The 20254-nt window shown below is 69.3% G+C and overlaps 1 protein-coding gene across 2 annotated transcripts; it reads left to right on the top strand.

The window, feature by feature from the left end:
• The first annotated feature begins 584 nt into the window (after window positions 1–584).
• LOC134139728 (transcription factor COE1-like) lies at window positions 585–19806 on the top strand. 2 transcript variants are annotated; one of them, XM_062574466.1, is made up of 16 exons: window positions 585–715; window positions 5789–5945; window positions 6041–6104; window positions 6172–6227; window positions 7021–7094; window positions 7661–7729; window positions 13047–13128; window positions 14254–14371; window positions 15291–15421; window positions 15507–15633; window positions 16466–16554; window positions 16646–16711; window positions 17604–17781; window positions 17862–18044; window positions 19352–19555; window positions 19658–19806. In XM_062574466.1, exons 1-16 carry the CDS (start codon window positions 585–587, stop codon window positions 19726–19728), a joined length of 1800 nt encoding a protein of 599 aa, XP_062430450.1. In that variant the 3' UTR covers window positions 19729–19806. The 2 variants fall into 2 exon arrangements, with proteins under 2 accessions (XP_062430450.1, XP_062430449.1); XM_062574465.1 differs by having other exon boundaries at window positions 15288–15421.
• The last annotated feature ends 448 nt before the right edge of the window (window positions 19807–20254 follow it).

Genomic DNA, 20254 nt, shown 5'->3' with positions numbered 1-20254 from the left:
CCTCCTCTGAGCCTTCCTCCATCCCTCCTTACACTCCTCCTCCCTGCCTTCCCCCACTCCTCCTCTGAGCCTTCCTCCATCCCTCCTTCCACTCCTCCTCTCTGCCTTCCTCCATCCCTCCTTCCATTCCTCCTCTCTTCCTCCCCATCCCTCCTTCCACTCCTCCTCTTTGCCTTCCTCATCCCTCTTTCCACTCCTCCTCTGAGCCTCCCCTCCAGCCCTCCTCTCCACCTCCCCCATCCCTCCATCCCGATCCCTCCTTCCACTCCTCCTCTCTGCCTTCCCCAGCCCTCCCTCCCTCCCCTTCTCCCCCTGCCCCCCGCCCCTTCCCCTCCCGGTCCCCGGCACTTGGCTGCTGGTCGCCTCGTCTCCAACTTCTGCGGCCCTGCCTCCGCCTGCCTCCCGAGCCTCCTGAGCCTCCGAGCCTCCCCTCCCGCCGGCCCGCGGCAGCCGCAGATGCCGCTTCCCCAGCGCCCACGACGGCGGCCCGCGGCACCTGCCCGCCACTGAGCCCCAGGCCCAAGCAGAAAGTTTGGGGCGGCTGCGGGGCGAGGGCGGTGGGCTGCCCCCGAGCCCCCCTTGCCATGTTCTCCGTGCAGGAGGCGCTGCCCCGGGGGGGGCTGCCCATGAAGGAAGAGCCGCTGACGGCCGGACTGCCCTCCGTGAGGTGGCTGCAGAGCACCGGCATCCTGGACGCCAGCACGGCCGCACAGAGGTAAGGGGCACCGCGGGCATCCTGGGCACTGCGGGTGTCGTGGGCATCCCGGACGTCGTGGGCATCCCGGGCACTCCGGGCATCCTAGGCATCGTGGGCGTCCCGGGCATGCTGGGCACTGTGGGCATCCTGCGCATCCCAGGTACCCTGGGCATCCCGGGCATCCCAGGACTGCTGGGGCATCCCAGGAACTCCTGGGGCATCCCGGGAACCTTGTACGCCCCAGGAACTTCAGGCAGCACAAGCACCGGGGCTCCTTGGGCATCTCCTGCAGTCCATACCCCTGCGCACCTCGGGTATCCCAGGGATCCCCGCGCTCTCCAGGCACCCTGCGCAGCGCACGCACTTCAGGACCCCCCAGGTACCCGGGGTACCCCAGACACTTGGGCATCCTCCGTACCCCGTGCACCCAGGGACCCTGGGCATCCCACTTCCCACCCTGGCACCTTGCACATGCCAGACTTGTGGCCACATGTCGGATGGGCCAGCGGGTGGTGGAAGCAGGGCAGGTGCCGCTGTCGGAGCCACGAGGGGCTCATCGCGCAGTGCCATGCTGCACGTCCGCTGGGACCGGGACCGGGACCTGCACCACCCACCTTGTCCGCCACGTCGGGTGGGAAAAGCTGCTGAGGGCGAGGGCAGGGCACCGGCCGGCCGGGCCAGCAGGGAGGGACCACTGCAACCGTTCGCGCAGCTTGCACCGCCGAGCTCGCCACGCTCAACCGCCCGCCGCCATCCCCCCACGCCCTGGCCAGCCCCAGCTCCCCATGGCGCTGCGCTCCCTGCTGTCCCCGTGGGGCTTGGGGCTCCGTGTGCCCCATCGCTGTCCCTGCTATCCCATGGGGCTCCGTGTGCCCCACCGCTGTCCATGCCCGCCCCGTGGGTCTCCATGTGCCCATCACCATCTGTGCCGTCCCCATGGGGCTCCGTGTGCCCCATCGCTGTCCCTGCTGTCCCCATGGGGCTCTGTGTGCCCCATCGCTGTCCGTGCCTGCCCCGTGGGTCTCCGTGTGCCCCATCGCTGTCCCTGCTGTCCCCATGGGGCTCTGTGTGCCCCATCACCATCCCTGCTGTCCCCATGGGTCTCTGTGTGCCCCATCGCTGTCCCTGCTGTCCCTGTGGGTCTCTGTGTGCCCCATCACCATCCCTGATGTCCCCATGGGGCTCCGTGTGCCCCATCGTTGTCCCTGTTGTCCCTCTCAGGCTCTGTGTGCCCCATTGTTGTTTGTGCCATCCCCATGGGGCTCTGTGTGCCCCACTGCTGTCCGTGTTGTCCCTGTGGGTCTCTGTGTGACCGTCGCCATCCCTGCTGTCCCCATGGGGCTCCGTGTGCCCATTGCTGTCCCTGCCATGCCCGGGGGTCCCGGGCTGTGGCCTGCCGCAGCGCCCCAGCACTGGCCATGCCCCCATGTGTGCCATAGGGTGAAGGGGTCCATAAGGGGTGGTCGTGGATGGAGCTCACGGTCGCTCTGAGTGCTGGGGCTTGGCCCTCGCACCCCACAGCATGGAGAGCTGGGGGGGACCCAGCACAGCCTGCTGAGAGCCCATCCAGAGCCTCCTCGGCACCCGAGCCCCCACGGCAGGCTGCTCCATGCCCCTTGCCCAGCCAGGGACAGTGGGACCTGGGGGTCTAGGGGCGGGGGGGGGGAATGTCACTGCCCTGCTCTCCCCTCTGCATCCTGCCCAGGGAAGAGAGTCACGAGCCCGGTACCCGCCACGCTGAGCCGCTTCGCCAAGCCACTTGGCAGTACGGGAGAGCCTGTCCCAGCGCGCTGGCCCTGCGCTCGGGGTCCACAGCCCCACTGCCAGCCCTGCTGCCGGCGGTCCGCGTTTGCACCGGCAGCTGCACCCTCGGGCTGAAGCCCAGCCGGGGGGGGGCATCCTGAGCTGCCCTATTTGCAAATAACTCCAGGGTGACTAAAAGCTGTGGAAGTCACACTGCTGACCCCGGCAACCCCCCTGGCGCTGGCCCGGGCCCCGGGTGCCCCAGCCCTGCTCGCCCCGGGGCTGTGGAGGCAGCGATGCTGGTGCCCGTGGCAGCTGCCCTCGTGCAGCCCCGGACCTGCCCTGCCAGGGTCCGTGTCACCAGCAGCTTCTGCCCCGTGGGGTGATGAGGACCAGGCGGGGGGGGGGGGGATATGTGCAGGATTCCCCCACACACACTGCCAGGAATGGGGCTGGTGGGGCGAAGTGGCGCTGGAGCTGGGAGTCTCCGGCCGGTGCCGTGCAGAGGAGCAGCCGGGCGGCCTTGATAGGGCGTCTCAAGTGTGAATCCATGTCGGGTACCGGGGTCTTCTGGACACCCCGGAGAGCCCCTGCGCCTGCTCTGGAGGTGCCGGTCTTGCCTGCTGGGTGCAGAAACTTCCCCTGCCCAGAGCAGGCCGTGGGCGAGGTGGATAAATACCTCCCCGCCGGCTGCTCCCCGGCTCCGGCGGCTCATAGGGGCTGCGGGGACTTTGCACTGGCACTTTGGTGCTGGCAGCCGGGGTCCCGCAGGGGGCAGCCGGGGTGGGGGGGCAGGACCGAACTGGGCTCGGTGCAGCTAGTGCAGGTGCAAAGGGACGTGGTGGCAGGCAAAGCCGCATGGAGCTGAGGGCCGTGCCGCAGGCCGGGCGCAGGCGCAGCAACGTGGCTGCACACGTCTCCGGGGGGGGGGGGGGGGGGCATGCAGCATCCCACGTAGGCTGGCCGGGCACGCAGCATGCTGTGGGAGCCCCCCCCGGGCTGTGCCTCCCCAGCCCAGTGGTTCTGGGGATGGGATCCAGGCAGCCGGGGCAGTCCAGACCCGCCGCCTGGGCGCAAATTGCACGCGTATCAAGAGCAACGTGCACGTGGACGTGGCGCATGGGCATGCGAGGTCACTGCTGACTCCAAACCCAGTCGGCCTGTGCCTCGTGTCCCAGACCTGTTTCAAGACCCTTGGTGCTCCTGGGTGTCTCACTGCCACTCTGCTCCTGTGGCAGCAGACAGCAGCACCGCAGGGACCTGCGCGAGCCTGTCTGGCCTCGCAGGGTCGCTCCCTGCACGCTGCTCTGAAGCCCCCAGCAAACTGTCCAAGGGGCTGCAGCCCTGAGCAGGCAGAGGGGCCAGTCCAGGGATGTAACGCACGGCGGTTGGGGTCCCAGCAGTGTAGCACACAGGCTCTGGGGTTGCAACACAGAAATATTGCAGTCCTGGCAGTGCAAAGTAGAGGGCCTGGGGTCCTAATGCACAGGGGTTAGGGTCATGGCAGTGTAATGCAGAGGGGCTGGGGTCTCAGTGCTGCAATACACAGGGGCCAGAGTCCCAGCAGTGCAGTGCACAAGGACCAGGGTCCCAGCAGTGCAGTGCAGAGGGGCCGGGGTCCCAGCAGTGCAGTGCGCAGGGGCCGGGGTCCTGGCAGTGCAGCACCCGGGGGCTGGGGTCCCGGCGGTGCAGTGCAGAGGGGCCGGGGTCCTGGCGGTGCAGCACCCAGGGACCGGGGTCCCGGCGGTGCAGCGCCCAGGGGCCGGGGCCCCTGCAGTGCAGTGCGCAGGGGCCGGAGTCCCGGCAGTGCAGTGCCCAGGGACCGGGGTCCTGACAGTGCAGTGCAGAGGGGCCGGGGTCCCAGCAGTGCAGTGCGCAGGGGCCAGGGTCCCGGCAGTGCAGCACCCGGGGGCTGGGGTCCCGGCGGTGCAGTGCAGAGGGGCCGGGGTCCCAGCGGTGCAGTGCCCAGGGGCTGGGGTCCCGGTGGGTCACAGGCCCAGGCGGTGTGGGTGCCCCCTCCCCGGACGCTTCGCCGAGCGCCTTGGCTGCGCCGCACCCCGGGTTCCTGGAGGACCCGGAGCGGGAGATGGTGCTTTACTGTAACCGACATTCGCCGCGCTCCTCTGCTAGGAAATGCTCTGATTTCCTTTAATAATTAATGGCAGCCGGGCTGGGCTCTCGGAGCACCGGGGTCTCGGCAGCGCCGAGAGCAGAGCTGCAGCTATTCCCGGCGGCGCGCGGGCTCGGCCCCCTCCCGCCGCGCTGCCGGGGCCGCGGCTCCGGGCACGCGGGCCGGGAGCCCGGGGGCAGCGCTGGCACCGGCCGCCTCCGCGCCAGCCGGGAGCCCCGGGGCCGGGCTGTGGCCGCGCCGCGGGGCGCCTGCCCGCCCAGCACTGGTGCTGGCGCCGCGGGGACGCGCGGCCGTGCGGCTCGGCCACGGCTGCCCCGACGGCCCGGGGCCGTCGGCCGGCGCCACGGGAGCCGCGGGAGCCGCGGCGTCGGGGCTCGGCTCCGTGCACACGCGCTTGGCGGGAGGGGCGGCGCTGCGGGAGCCCCCGGCCAGCAGCCCCCGCTCCGGGGGGAGCTGCCAGGAAACACGGGGCCGGGGGGCTCCCGCGGGCTGCCGGCACGCAGCCAGCGTGCGTGTGCCGCTGCATGGGCATGTGCAAGCACACGAGGATGGGCACGTACGTGCCAGCTGTGCACGAGGACACACGCTCGCGTGCGCGTGCATGGGGGTATGCCGGGACACTCCTGTTAGCAGTGCACCTAGGCACCACGTGTGTGTACGTGTGTTTACACGTGTGTGTGCCTACCCGTGCCTGCCAGCGGCACCGGGCGTGCATTGGGCCAGTGTGCCAGGAGCGGGGCAGGGTGCAGGGTGCTGCACTGGGGAGAGGGCAGGGTGCTGGGTGCTGCACCAGGGGCAGCAGGGCAGGGAGCTGCACCCAGGGGGAGCAGCACAGGGTGCTGGGTGCTGCACCAGGGGCAGCAGGGCAGGGAGCTGCACCCAGCGGGAGCAGCACAGGGTGCTGGGTGCTGCACCGGGGGCATCAGGGCAGGGGGCAGGTCCCTGTCCCCAGGCCTGTGGGGCCGGGTGAGTGCCAGGATGCCCCCCCACCTCCCGGGTCCCAGTGGTGACAGCCCTGTCCCAGTGCTGCAGGCCCCCCTGGACCTCCTCAGCCCCCCAACGCCCCTGGTCCCTGCAGCCCGGGCTCCCCCACCGCCCTGGCCGCTGCCCGCTGGGATCCTCCCCGCTCCCCGCCATTGCACCCCCCTGAAGACCTGCGCCGCGGTGCCGGGGCCCCGGTGTCCGCGCGGCGCTCACCGCCCGCCCGCTGCCCGCAGCGGCGTGGGCCTGGCCCGCGCCCACTTCGAGAAGCAGCCGCCCTCCAACCTGCGGAAATCCAACTTCTTCCACTTCGTGCTGGCCATGTACGACCGGCAGGGCCAGCCCGTGGAGATCGAGCGCACCTCCTTCATCGACTTCGTGGAGAAGGAGCGGGTGAGCGGCGGCGGGGCCGGCGCGGGCGATGCCCGGCGCTCCGGGGCGCCGGCGGGGCCCCGCCGCCGCGTCCGACCCGCCGCCTCCCTCCGCAGGAGCAGAGCGGCGAGAAGACCAACAACGGCATCCACTACCGCCTGCAGCTGCTCTACAGCAACGGTGGGTGCCGGCGGGGCGGCGGGGCCGGGCGCCGCGCGCGGCTCACGCCTCCCCTCTCCTCCCGCAGGCGTCCGCACGGAGCAGGACCTCTACGTGCGCCTCGTCGACTCCATGTCCAAGCAGGTACGGCGGCGGCGCAGCCCCCCGGTGCCCGCCCTCGCAGCATGCGCGCTGCACCGGGCCGCACACGCGCACCGCTGCACAAGACATGCACATCTGCGCCTGTGTGCACGCACAGGGGTAAGCAGAGCTTGCATATCTGTACCTGTGTGCACACCCTGGGTGTGCAGGGCACGCATGTCTTACCTGTGCGTGCACACACAGGTATGCAAGGCATGCAAAGCTGCACTTGTGTGTGCATATGTAAGTGTGCAGGGCACGCCTCTCTGCACATGCACACACACCCATGTGCAGGACAGACCCGTCTGCATGCACATGGCTGCACTGCCTGTGCACACACCCATGTGCACATGTGTACACACACCCATGTGCACATGCACACATGCACAGGTGTGCAGGATAGGCCCATGTGCACATGCAGAGGCAGGTGTGCATGCCTGCACTGCACATGCTCACATGCGCACACTCACCCACACAGGCGTGCAGGACAGGCTCATGTGCACATGCAGACGCAGGTGTGCATGGCCACACTGCATGTGCACACACCCAGGCACACATGCACAGAGGTGTGCAGGGTGTACAGCCCTGCACTTGCACGCAGCCACGCGTGCAGCAGCGCACGTCGCTCGCTGGCACGCGGGCGTTGGCGTGAGCACCCGCAAGTTGCTGTGCCTGGGCATGCACCCGGGCTGCGCACGCCCCTGCGCTCTGCCTGGCTGTGCACACACGCGTGTGCCGGTGGGGGCCGGGGGCCCTGGCCCGGCCCGGGACCCCAGCTGGGCGCTCTCTCCCCCAGGCCATTGTCTACGAGGGGCAGGACAAGAACCCCGAGATGTGCCGGGTGCTGCTCACCCACGAGATCATGTGCAGGTAGGCGCAGCGCCGGGGCGGCGGGCGCTGCCGGCCCCGCCGTGCCCGCCGGCGCCCGCCGCCGTCCCCGGGGCCCCATTAGAGCAGCGCTTGTTTACCACGCTCGCGCGCGGTGTTTGTGCAAATTAGCACTCCGTGCCAGCGCCGCTAATTGATCTCGGGAGCCGTGCTAACGAGGCCAGGGCTGCCGATGCCTCCCCGCGGCACACTGGACTTGAGTGCCTGCTGCCAGGGGGGCTGATAGCACCCTGGGGTGCAGCACTGGGCCTGGGGTGCCCACTGCTGGGGGTGCTGCCAGCACTCTGGGGTGCAGCACCGGGGCTAGGGGGCTGGAGCCTGGGGACTGCCAGCACCTTGGGGTGCAGCAACAGGGCTGGTGGGCTGGGAGGGCTGCCAGCACCCCGGGGTGCATTGCTGGACCTGGGGTGCCTGCTGCTGGGGGTCTGCCAGCACCCTGGGGTGCAGTGCTAGGCTGGGAGGGCTGGGAGCTGCCAGCACCCTGGGGTGCAGTGCCAGGCTGGGGGACCGCAGCGGCCCCACTCACGCTGCTCCTCTCGCCTGCCCAGCCGCTGCTGCGACAAGAAGAGCTGCGGGAACCGCAACGAGACGCCGTCCGACCCCGTCATCATCGACAGGTAGGTGCCCGTGGCCTGCGGGGCTCCGAGCATCCCTCGGGCGTGCGGGAGCCGGGGATTGCTGGGGATCACCAGTACCCCCGGGCTGGCGGCTCCGAGCATCCCTCGGGCATGTGGGAGCCAGGGATCACCTGTGCCCTCAGGCTGGCAGCTCCGAGCATCCCTCGGGCACATGGGAGCCAGGGATCACCGGTGCCCTCGGGCTGGTGGCTCCGAGCATCCCTCAGGCGTGCGGGAGCCAGGGATCACCGGTGCCCTCGGGCTGGTGGCTCCGAGCATCCCTCGGGCACATGGGGGCCGGGGATCACCGGTGCCCTCGGGCTGGCGGCTCCGAGCATCCCTCGGGCGTGCGGGAGCCGGGGATCACCTGTGCCCTCAGGCTGGTGGCTCCAAGCGTCCCTTGGGCGTGCGGGAGCTGGGGATCGCCAGTGCCCTCGGGCTGGCTGCTCCAAGCATCCCTCGGGCACATGGGAGCCGGGGATCGCCGGTGCCCTCGGGCTGGTGGCTCCGAGCATCCCTCGGGCATGCGGGAGCTGGTGGGGAGCCTCAGCCGGATCGGTGCAGGTGCTGCCTTGTTAGCGTTAATGACTTGGGGGTGGGGGCAGCCGTGGCGCCGCTCGGCTCTCCGCTTGCTCCATCTCCTCCGCGGCTGACGCCGCCGGGCTCTCTGCGGCGTGCCCACCCCTCTGCCAGGCGCGGGAGCCCTGCGGGGCTGCTGCCGAAGGAAATCCCTCGGCTCTCCCCGGCCGTTGCTCCCCGGTGTTAGGCAGCACCCCGCAGCTTGCTGCGGCCTCTCGTGCCCCAGCGCCCGCAGCTGCTCGGCGCCTCGCTCCGTGGCAGCACGGCGGGCAGAGCTTAGCACTTGCTGTGCGAGCCCGGCACCTCGCTGAGGCCCCGCGCACTCGCTGCATGTGTGGCCCGACGGGGGCAGCCAGGGCAGCCTGCGTCTGCTGAGGCATCGCTGCAGGCGGTGCAGCCGGCCGGCGCGGGCTCCTGGCACCACGCCACGCCATGCCGTGCTGTGCCGTGCTGTGCTGCACCACGCCATGGCATGCCATGCTGCACTGTGCCATGCCGTGCCGTGCCGTGCCGCACCGTGCCGTGCTGCACCACACCATGGCATGCCATGCTGCACTGTGCCATGCCATGCTGTGCTGTGCCATGCTGTGCTGCACCGTGCCATGCTGCACCACGCCATGGCATGCCATGCTGCACTGTGCCATGCCATGCCGTGCTGTGCCGTGCTGTGCTGCACCGTGCCATGCCGCACCACGCCATGGCACACCATGCTGCACTGTGCCATGCCATGCTGTGCTGTGCCGTGCTGTGCTGCACCGTGCCATGCCGCACCACGCCATGGCATGCCATGCTGCACTGTTCCACGCCATGCCGTGCCGCGCTGTGCCGTGCTGCACCGTGCTGTGCCATGCCATGCCGTGCCATGCGCCCAGCTCAGAGCTCGCTGCCGCCTCACCGATCTGGCGCTGGCCGCAGCTACCAGGCACCCGGCACCAGGCGGCGGTGGCCAGCTGTGACAGATGGGGGAAGCGACGTTTGCCGTCAGTGCAGCACTTGCGACGCACGTCAAACAAATAAATAATACAAGCAGCAGCCAACCACTTCCATCAGCCGAGCGGGGAACGCGTGTGTGCCCAGCGCCCGGGGCGGGCAGGCAGCAGGGCACGCCAGCTCCGTGCCGCGGGGCACGCGCGGGCACATGCGGCGTGCACACTGCCGCTCCCTGGGAAACACGCACAGCCAGGCCGGCGGCACGGCTCTGCCTTGCACCCTGGGCTCCCAGCACGGGGCACAAGCGTGCACCCGCACAGCCCCACGCTGCCCCCAGGCACCACGCCTGGGTCGCACACATGCACATGCAATGCACGCTCATCGCTGCACTTGTGGCAGCTTAGCAGGTCGGGACACCCAGTCCTCTATCCCTCCCTTTCCCCATCCAGTCCTGTAGCCATCCACATGTCCCTCCATCCTTCCCCCCATCCAGTCCTCTATCCCTCCATCCCTCCCTCCATCCCTCCATCCTTCCCCCCATCCAGTCCTCTACCCCTCCATCCCTCCCTCCATCCCTCCATCCTTTCCCCCATCCAGTTCTCTGTCTATCCATCCACTCATCCCACTCTCCATCCCTCCACCCTTCCCCAATCCTATCCTCTATCTGTCCCTGTGTTCTTCCCCCATCCAGTCCTCGCTCTCTCTCCATCCCTCCCTGCTTCTCACCATTCATCAATCCACTATTCCATCCATCCCCCTTCCCTCCATCCAGTCCTCTGGCCATCCATCCATCCATCCACCCTCTCTCCATCCCTCCATCCATCTACCCATCCCTCCCTCCATCCATTCATCCCTCCCGCCCTCCATCCCTCCATCCTTCTCCCATCCAGTCCTCCCTCCCTGCCTCCCTCTCTGCATCCCCCAGCGTGGTGGGCAGCTCTGTGGGGCTGTGGGTTGCCCATGGGTGCCGGGATGCTCAGCAGGGCCCCCCATGCCCCCGGCCCAGCACCAGGCTGGTGCAGGGATGTTGGGGCTGGAGCTGGCACCACCCCTCACCGTGCAGCGCGGCCTCCCCGTGTGACGAGTTCCCCAGGGCTTGGCAGGGGGACGGGAGCACGGGGATGCGGGCACATTGGGCTGCAGGGACATGGGGACGCGGCGCTTCCTCCCACCGCCCCCGGCCCCGGCCCCGCGCCGAGCCCCCATGCGCCCGCTGCCTCCGGCCCTCCCAGCGCAGCCAGATGTGCTGGCTGCCGCCCCGGGCCGCCGGCCAGATGTGCGTCCGCCCGCCCGCGCTGCTGCCGGCTGCGGCTCTGGCGGCCCGGCCAAGGCAGCCGCCACCACCCCGGGCGCCCAGCACCGCTCCGGGGCCGCCGGGCTCTGGCCCAGGGCCACGGCCTGGCTGGGCGAGCGGCTTCCCCGGGGCCGCGGCTCCCGCGCCCTCCCCCCGGCCCCGCACCCTGCCTCCCCCGGCGCCGCTCCCCGGCCCGGCGCCCGGCCCCACTGCTTTAGAGAGCCAGATAAGTGCCCTATCAACATGTTAATCAAATTACTTAGGAGCTAAAATTGACGCTTTTCATTAATTATACAAGATTATTCTAATTGCAAATTCAAATTTATGCGCTCGGAACAGAAGGTGTTCGGCAGCATTGCCGGGAATTTGCATATTAAATGGGGAGCGTTGTGCATTATGGATGCTAATGTATGCACATTGTCTGTATTTTTAACTCCCGGGCCCATATGCGCGGCTGCCGCTTAAGGAGGTGAAGAAGTCCAACGTGTTTTTATTATTATTTCCCCTCTCCTCGGCGCGAAGCCGCAGCCCTGGGGGGCCGGGGGGGCTCGGCCCGCCGCCCCGCGCCGCCTCCGTCAATCTCCGCGCGGGCAGGGGGGTGTTTTCCCTCCCATTGCCGCGCTCCTTCCTTCCCCTGATGAGCACCCGGGAGGGCGGCGGGCGGGAGCCTGCATGCGGCCCCTCGCCTCGCTCCGGCCCCGGCGCGGCGGCACGGCTGCTGCGGAGCCCCCGGCGCTGCCGCGGCCTCCCCGGAGCCCTTGCGGGGTCGGGGAGGGAGCTGCGGCGGGATGGGGCGCGGGATGCCCAGGCAGGACGCCAGCGTGGGGTGCTGCGTTGGGATGCAGGCGCAGAATGCCAGGGTGGGATGTGGGACCGGGATACGGCTGGATTGGGATGTGGGAGTGGGGTGCCAAGGCAGGATGCAGGGATGGGATGCTTTGTAGGATGTGGGGGGCAGGATGCTGGGCAGGATGCCAGGCTGGGATACCAGACTGGGATGCCAGGCGGGATGCCAGGCGGGACGCTGGGCAGGGCAGCGAGGCCCGTGCCCACTGAGCAGGGTCTGCGGCAGGACGAGGTCGCTGGCAGCCGTGGGGTGGTTGCAGGCAGGGGCCCCACAGCTGTGTCCCCGCAGGAAGCAGGGCCAGGGCACTGTCACCCTGTCCAGGGGATGCTCTGGAGGTTCTGGGAGGCACCAAGGGGTGGGCAGGGAGCAGGAGCCCGGGCAACCCCAGTCCTGGCAGCACTGGGTCCCCAGGGCCACCAGCAGCCCCCTGCAGCCCAGTGGGGCCCAAGACCCCCTTGGTGTCCATGGGATGCAGGCCGGGAGCGCTGCCGAGGGGCAGGGAGACAACGAAGGGAGGGGAGGTGGCAGGGAGGGACGCGGTGGCCTGGTGCCATGCAGTGAGCTGTCACAGCGTGGTGACCTGGCGTGGGGTGGTGACTTGGCATGTTGTGATGACTTGTCCCAGCACGGTGGCCCGGCATGACACGATCACCTGGCACAGTGCAGTGACCTGGCATGGCACGGTAGCTTGGCACACTGATGACCTGGCACCGCACGGTGACCTGGCATGGCACAGTGACCTGGCATGGCGCAGCGATTGGTCATGGCTTGGTGGCTGGCACGGTGTGGTGGCCTGGCACAGTGCAGTGACATGGTGCTGGTGGGTGCCCATGTTTCGGGGCAGGTCCTGGGCGTGCAGCAGGCCACCAGCGAGCTGCTGCGTGGGGCACTGCGGGACACGGGCAGAGGGCCTGGCCTCCCAGCCGTGTGCGCATGTGTGTGCGCGTGTGTGTGCATGCAGGGTGCCTGCAGCTGTGCGCAGATGCAGGTCACGCGTGCCTGTGTGTGTGCAGGGACTTGCGCCGGGTATATGGCAGTGTGCGTGTGTGCATGCAGAGTGTGTGCCCGTGTGCTTGTGCCTGGCGTGCACCCCTGTGTGTATGTGTGTGTGTGTGCAGTGCACACGTGTCCCCATGTGTGTGCATGGCACAACATGTGTACATGCACATTGGCTGTATGGGTGGTCCCCGGACAGCATGTGTGTGCCTGCACTCCCACCAGCAGTGAGGGGGGGCCCGGGAGTGTGTCCAGGGTCCCAGGAGTGTGTCTGGGACCCCAGGAACATGCCTATGTTCCCAGGAATATGTCCGGGGTCCCGGGAGCATGTCCATGACCCCAGGAGCATGTCCAGGGTCCCAGGAAAATGTCTGTGGTCCCAGGAACATGTCTATGTTCCCAGAAACATGTCCAGGGTCCCAGGAGCATGTCCATGCTCCCGGGAACATGCCCATGACCCCAGAGGCCACGTGCCCTTGCTCTGGGCATGCAGCTGCGTGCGCGGCCCCGAGGTCCCAGAGGCCGAGCCGAGGACCTGGCCGTGCCCACGAGGGGGGACGGGATGGGGCGGGCGGTGCACGGACAAACCAGGGCCGTGCATGGCAGCGAGCGACTGTGCGCGTCTCCGGGGCGACCGCCGCCGGCCACTGGGGTCTTGCCTTCCCCCCCAGGTTCTTCCTCAAGTTCTTCCTCAAATGCAACCAAAACTGCCTGAAGAATGCGGGGAACCCCCGGGACATGCGGCGCTTCCAGGTGAGCCGACCCCGTGGATGTTTTCTCAAAGGGGCCCAGGGGAATCGGGCGCTCGATCTCCCTTCGGGGGTTTCCCGAGCGGCCCGCGCCCCTGGACCCTTCTGCAAAGGCTTCCTCCATGTCCCCCCTTCCCAGAGCTGAGCTTTCCCCCCGGCAGCTGGAGTTTCCTTTTGCAGAGCAGAGGGGGGGTCTGTCCCGTCTCCCACCCAGCACGGGTGCCTTCATTAGGGCCTCTCGTAAAGATATGATAATTGTGACATTTTTACATGATTAACGACCTATCCAATTTGCATAGCACCAAGCAGCTCCGGGAGAACAGCCAAGTCCACCCACCTCCACGCCGGAGGCAGCGATCGAGGGGATCGAGGGGAGGCGTGCGGGTGTGGGCTGGGGTGGCAGGGGAGGACTTGGGGTGTCCCCCCACGCCCGGTGTCCCCCAGCCCTGCGGCATGGTGATGGCCACTGACCAAGGCAGTGCCCTGGCCGATGCTGGGATCTTGCAGCGAGTGTTGTGCGCAGTCATGTGCAGACATACACACACGCGCTTGTGCATGCACAGATGCATGTGTGCACACAGGTGCATGCATGCCCACCAGTGCCTGTGTATGCACACATGCACGCGTAAGCACCCACATACACATGCATAAACACTTGTGTGCATATGTGCACAGATGCATACATGCACATGGATGCATGCATGCACACAGGTGCTTGTGCACGCGCACATAAGCACTCACATATATGTGCACACACATATTCACGTGTGCACATATAGATACACAAGTGCACACGGATGCATGCATGCACATGGGTGCTTGTGTATGCACACATGCACACAAGAGCACCCATGTACACATGCATGCACACTTACACAGATGCACACGTACATATTTGCACACGCCCCACCACCACGGCTGTCCCATCCAGGCACAGAGGGTCCAGAGGGCAAGGCCAGGCCATCTGAGGATGCTCAGAGGTGTGGGGGGACCCTGGGGATGAGCGGGGCCATGAGGACCCTCCGGCGGGACAGATTTGTCCAGGGGAGGGAAAGGATGCGATGGGAGCAGCCGGGCGTGGGGCGGTCGCGGCCCTGAGCCAGCTCCCCCCGCCGCGACTCTCCCGCAGGTGGTGGTGTCGACGACGGTGAACGTGGATGGCCACGTCCTGGCTGTGTCCGACAACATGTTCGTCCACAACAACTCCAAGCACGGCCGCCGGGCACGGCGCCTCGACCCCTCCGAAGGTGAGTGCCGGCCAGCCGGGCCTGCGGCATGGGGACCAGGGCGTGCACACGCACACGCACCGTGTGTTTGCACACACCTATGTGGGTGTACGTGCCACAGTCCTGGCGTGTGTGCCCAGAGATGCTAATGTAGCATTGGAAAGCAAACACACATGCATGTAAGTGAGCACATTCACAGGGGCGTACACACCTGCACCCACCCCACACACGTGTTTGCACACAAGGGTGCACGTGTGCACGTCCGGCAGGGCCAGTGCAGCCCTGCGGAGCCGGTGCCCCAGCACGGGCCCCCGTGGAGGTGCATGTCTGCCCCTCGGCACACAGCGGCTCCGAGCACGGAGCCAGCGTGGCCCGGGGGGGCGCGCGGCTGAGCCGCAAAAGCGGGCGCCCCGCTCCGTAGCCAGGCCTCGCGCGGCCGCTCGCGGCAGCCAGGAGCACGTGCACAGCTTCCCTGCCCGTCCGTGCCCACACTGTGTACGTGCGTTTTCTGTCTGCCTGTCCGTCCATCCATCCAAGCCTCAGCTGCTCTGCTCTCCCGGGGTGTGCGCGGCCCGTGCGCGCTCTCTGTGCCCGTCCATCCGGCGGGAACGGGCTCTGCCTGCCCTTCCAACAAGCTCCATCCCTCTGCGCACACAGCACGCGGGCTCTGTCCGTGCAAGGCGTGACACACACGCTCCGTCCATGCAAGACACGGCACACATGCTCTGTCCATGCAAGACGCAGCATGCATGCTCCATCCGTGCAAGACGCAGCACACACACTCGATCCGTGCAAGACGCGGCACGCGTGCTCCGTCCCTCCGTGCCACGCGTGCAGCTCCTGCGAGTGCTGCCCCGCTGCGTCGCCGCTCCGGGCCCGGCCCCACCATGCGGCGCCCGCTCACGCTGCTGCCCTGCCTCTCCCCTGCCGCCCGAAGCAGCCACCCCCTGCATCAAAGCCATCAGCCCCAGCGAGGGCTGGACCACCGGCGGGGCCACCGTCATCGTCATCGGTGACAACTTCTTCGACGGGCTCCAGGTCGTCTTCGGCACCATGCTGGTGTGGAGCGAGGTAGGCGGCGGTGCCGGGGGCGGCAGGGGGGCCAGGGCGACCCCCCGCCGGCGCCCGGCCGCCTCAGCCCGGCACGCCCCCGCAGCTCATCACGCCGCACGCCATCCGCGTGCAGACCCCGCCGCGGCACATCCCCGGCGTCGTGGAGGTGACGCTCTCCTACAAGTCCAAGCAGTTCTGCAAGGGCGCCCCGGGCCGCTTCGTCTACACGGGTGAGGGCGGGCGCCAGGTGGGCGGCCTGGGCACGCGGCTGTGCCGTGTGCGTGCCGCACCACCAGTGCGTGTGGCACACATGCACAGTGCTCTGTGTGTGCAGAGCGGTTGTGCATGCATGCACAACACGATGCAGGAGGCACCACTGAGACTCCACGTGTGCAATAACGTGTGGGAGAGTGTGTCAGTGCACGTCCGGCATGGCAAGTGCATGACCGCACCTGTGCGGCGTCACGTGTGTGTGGGCACTGCGGGATCCACCACGCGTGTGCAAAGGAGCCAGCGTGCACCCGCCTGAGGCATCTGTGCCGGGGCAGAGTGGGGAGCCCCTGCGCACGTGGGTGAATGTGTACATGGGTGCATGTGCGTGCATGTGCACGTGCACGCGTGTGTGCAGATGTGCCTGTCCCCATGCCCGGGGGTCCCCGCAGCCTCCTGCCAGCTCCCTCCCCTGGCTCCGTGGGGTGACCCAGCCCCATCCTGGACAGCGTCATGAATGTGGCATGAGCACAGCAGCATGCATGCGTGTGCAGTGTGAGCGTGGCAGCATGCATATGATGTGAGTGTGGCAGCATGCACACGTGTGCAGTGAGCAGGGCAGCATGCATGCCTACAGTGTGCACATGCACGCAGGGTGAGCGTGGCAGCGTGCACACGCATCTGGTATGAGCAGCAGCCATGCACACACGTGCGGAGTGCCCGAGGGCTGTGCACACGCATGCACTTGCACGTGGGATGTGCAGGGCAATCACAGGGTTTCAGTGCCGGCGTGGCGGCTGGCCTGCTGGGTGGCATGCGCGGCAGCCCTCACCGCCGTGTCCCCTCGCCCAGCGCTGAACGAGCCCACCATCGACTACGGCTTCCAGCGGCTGCAGAAGGTCATTCCCCGGCACCCCGGCGACCCCGAGCGCTTGCCCAAGGTAGGCGCTGGGCCGCCCGGGCGATGCACGGGGACGGGGACGGGGTGCCAGTGCCCGTCCCCCCCCCAAACCATGACCCGCTCCCCCGCAGGAGGTGCTGCTGAAGCGGGCGGCCGACCTGGTGGAAGCGCTCTACGGGATGCCGCACAGCAACCAGGTACCGGGGGCCATGCGTGCCGGGATGCCGCTGGGCCATGCAGCGCTGGGCCGTGCCGTGCTGCTCTGTGCCGTGCCGTGCAGCGCTGTGCCGTGCTGTGCTGTGATGCTCTGTGCCGTGCAGCACTGTGCCGTGCCGTGCAGTGCTGTGCTGTGCCATAGAGCACTGTGCAGCACTGTGCTGTGCCATGCCGTGCCATGCTGGGCTGCACTGTGCCGTGCTGTGCAGTGCTGTGCCGTGCCATAGAGCGCCGTGCAGCGCTGTGCCGTGCCGTGCTGTGATGCTCTGTGCCGTGCAGCACTGTGGCGTGCCGTGCAGTGCTGTGCTGTGCCATAGAGCACTGTGCAGCACTGTGCTGTGCCATGCCGTGCCATGCTGGGCTGCACTGTGCCATGCCGTGCAGCGCTGTGCCATGCCATAGAGCGCCGTGCAGCGCTGTGCCGTGCCGTGCAGCACTGTGCCGTGCCATAGAGCGCCGTGCAGTGCTGTGCCGTGCCGTGCAGCGCTGTGCCGTGCCGTGCTGTGATGCTCTGTGCCGTGCTGTGCAGCGCCACATGGTGCCGTGCCGGCAGCAGGCCGCCCGGCCCCACATCTGCTTCGCGTTAGGATTCCTCGGGCGCTGCGTCAGGGCCCCGCCGGCCGCCCCCCACCTGGGCGGAAAGCGCGGCCGCCCGGGTCAGGGCCCCGCGGCTCCGCTGGGCTGGGCGCTGCCGCCCCGGAGCCTCCGCTGCTCCCACGTCCTTCCTGGCCCCTGGCACGAGCGGGAGCAGCCTCGGCCGCCCCCGCCGCGGCACAGCCGCTTCCCCTTCCTGGGGCCGCCCGGGCTGCGCGTGTCCCAGGGTGGCAGGAGCGGAGCCTGTGCGCCGGGGTGACGCCGTCCCCGTCCCCGCAGGACATCATCCTGAAGCGGGCGGCAGACATCGCCGAGGCGCTGTACAGCGTCCCCCGCACGCCCGGCCAGCTCTCCTCGCTCGCCGGCAGCCACGGCGCCGCCGGCGTCATGGGGGTGAACTCCTTCGGCAGCCAGCTGGCCGTCAACATCGGCGAGGCGGCGCAGGGCACCGAGCAAGGTGGGAAGGGCGCCGGGCCGAGCGCGGGGCCGGGCGCCGGGCTGCCACCGCAGTGCCAGCGCCGGCTTTGTCGCCCGCAGGCTACGCGCGCAGCACGAGCAGCGCCTCGCCGCGGGGCTATGTGCCCAGCTCCACGCCGCAGCAGGGCAGCTACAGCGGCGCCTCCAGCATCAGCGGCTACGGGGGCAGCACCATGGCCAGCCTGGGGGTGCCCGGCTCCCCCAGCTTCCTCAACGGCTCCACCGCCAACTCCCCCTACGCCAGTGAGTCCGCGGCGCGGTGCGACTGCCTCCACGGTGCTCCGGGGCCCCCGGCATCCCGCATCCATCCACGGCCCCGAGCCGGCTGCAATGAAACGGGGCAGCAGGGCCCTGGGCTGCTGCCGCCAGGCATCCCAGGCTGAGCCGGGAGCGATGCCTGGTGCCGGGATGCTGCCGCCGGGTGTCCTGGGCTGAGCCAGGAGCGATGTCTGGTGCCGGGATGCTGCCGCCGGGCGTCCCTGGCTGAGCCGGGAGTGATGCCAGGTGCCAGGCTGCTGCCGCCGGGCATCCTGGGCTGAACCGGGAGCGATGCCCGGTGCCGGGCTGCTGCCACCGGGCATCCCGGGCTGAGCCGGGAGTGATGCCAGGTGCCGGGCTGCTGCCGCCGGGCATCACGGGCTGAGCCGGGAGTGAAGCCAGGTGCCGGGCTGCTGCCTCCGGGCGTCCTGGGCTGAGCCGGGAGTGAAGCCAGGTGCCGGGCTGCTGCCTCCGGGCATCCCAGGCTGAGCCAGGAGTGAAGCCCGGTGCCGGGCTGCTGCCTCCGGGCATCCCGGGCTGAGCCGGGAGTGAAGCCAGGTGCCGGGCTGCTGCCTCCGGGCATCCCGGGCTGAGCCGGGAGTGAAGCCAGGTGCCGGGCTGCTGCCTCCGGGCGTCCTGGGCTGAGCCGGGAGTGAAGCCAGGTGCCGGGCTGCTGCCTCCGGGCATCCCGGGCTGAGCCGGGAGTGAAGCCAGGTGCCGGGCTGCTGCCTCCGGGCATCCCGGGCTGAGCCAGGAGTGAAGCCAGGTGCCGGGATGCTGCCGCCGGGCGTCCTGGGCTGAGCCGGGAGTGAAGCCATGTGCCGGGCTGCTGCCTCCGGGCGTCCTGGGCTGAGCCGGGAGTGAAGCCAGGTGCCGGGATGCTGCCGCCGGGCGTCCCGGGCTGAGCCGGGAGTGAAGCCAGGTGCCGGGCTGCTGCCTCCGGGCATCCCGGGCTGAGCCGGGAGTGAAGCCAGGTGCCAGGCTGCTGCCTCCGGGCATCCCGGGCTGAGCCGGGAGTGAAGCCAGGTGCCAGGCTGCTGCCTCCGGGCATCCCGGGCTGAGCCGGGAGTGAAGCCAGGTGCCAGGCTGCTGCCTCCGGGCATCCCAGGCTGAGCCGGGAGCGATGCCCAGTGCTGGGATGCTGCCACCAGGCGTCCCTGGCTGAGCCGGGAGTGAAGCCAGGTGCCGGGCTGCTGCCGCCGGGCGTCCTGGGCTGAGCCAGGAGCGATGCCCGGTCCCCGGCTCTCGCCCCGTGCAGCTCTGCGTGGCTCAGTGGGTGTCTCTCCCCCCAGTTATGCCTTCCAGCCCCCCGCTCGGTGCCTCCTCCATCAGCCTCCCGTCGGGCACCAACACCTCCAGCCCTGCCGGCGTCTTCTCCTTCTCCCCCGTCAACATGATCTCGGCGGTGAAGCAGAAAAGCGCCTTCGCCCCCGTGGTGCGACCGCAGAGCTCCCCGCCGCCCGCCTGCTCCAGTGCCAGCGGCGGCAGCCTGCAAGGTGAGCGCAGCCCGCCGCCGGCCCCCTCGCCGGCCCCGCGCCGACGGGGGCCCGTGCCCCACCACTCACCCCCCCCCTTTGCCTTCCCTCCCCGGCGCCCAGACCAGTCTTTCGAGGACTCGGACAAGTTTCACACCTCGGCGCGCTCGCTCCAAGGACTGGCCTATTCCTAAGGGCGGTGAGGGCCTGGGCGGCGGTGGCGAAGGACGCATGGGGCGCTTGCCCCCCCCCACCCTGGGGGCCTCCGGGGGCGCGGGAAGGCCGCGGGGGCCGCGGCGGCGGGACGCTCCCTCCCTCCCTGCCGCCTCCGTCGCCCCTCGCTTCACTCCCAGGTGTCGGGCTCCAGATGCGGAGCCGCCCCCACGGCCCCCCCCGGCTGCCCACCCCCGCTCAGCGCTTTCACCATCCCGCCCTGGCATCGCTCGGGTTAGGGGGCCGGGCAGCGGCGGGGGGTCTGGGGGCAGCTCCGGCGCTGCCCCTCGCACCCGCTTTGCCGGTTTTAGCTTTGCTGCCGGGCGGCTGTGGGGGGGCAGCGGCGAGTTTTGTAAATAAGGAAAAGGGGGAAAAAAGCAGAAGCAGAACCGCGCTGCCCCCCCGCCGCCGCCGCCGCCGCCGCTGCCCCTCCCCGGGCCGGGGCCGGGGCCGGGGCCGATGCCGGGGCCGATGCCGGGGCCGCCTCGGCCGAAGCCCCGCGCCCCC

This window comes from Rhea pennata, chromosome 4 (genome assembly GCF_028389875.1).
Source record: "Rhea pennata isolate bPtePen1 chromosome 4, bPtePen1.pri, whole genome shotgun sequence".
Taxonomy (NCBI): Eukaryota; Metazoa; Chordata; class Aves; order Rheiformes; family Rheidae; genus Rhea; species Rhea pennata.
This window is presented reverse-complemented; position numbering and strand designations above follow the sequence as displayed.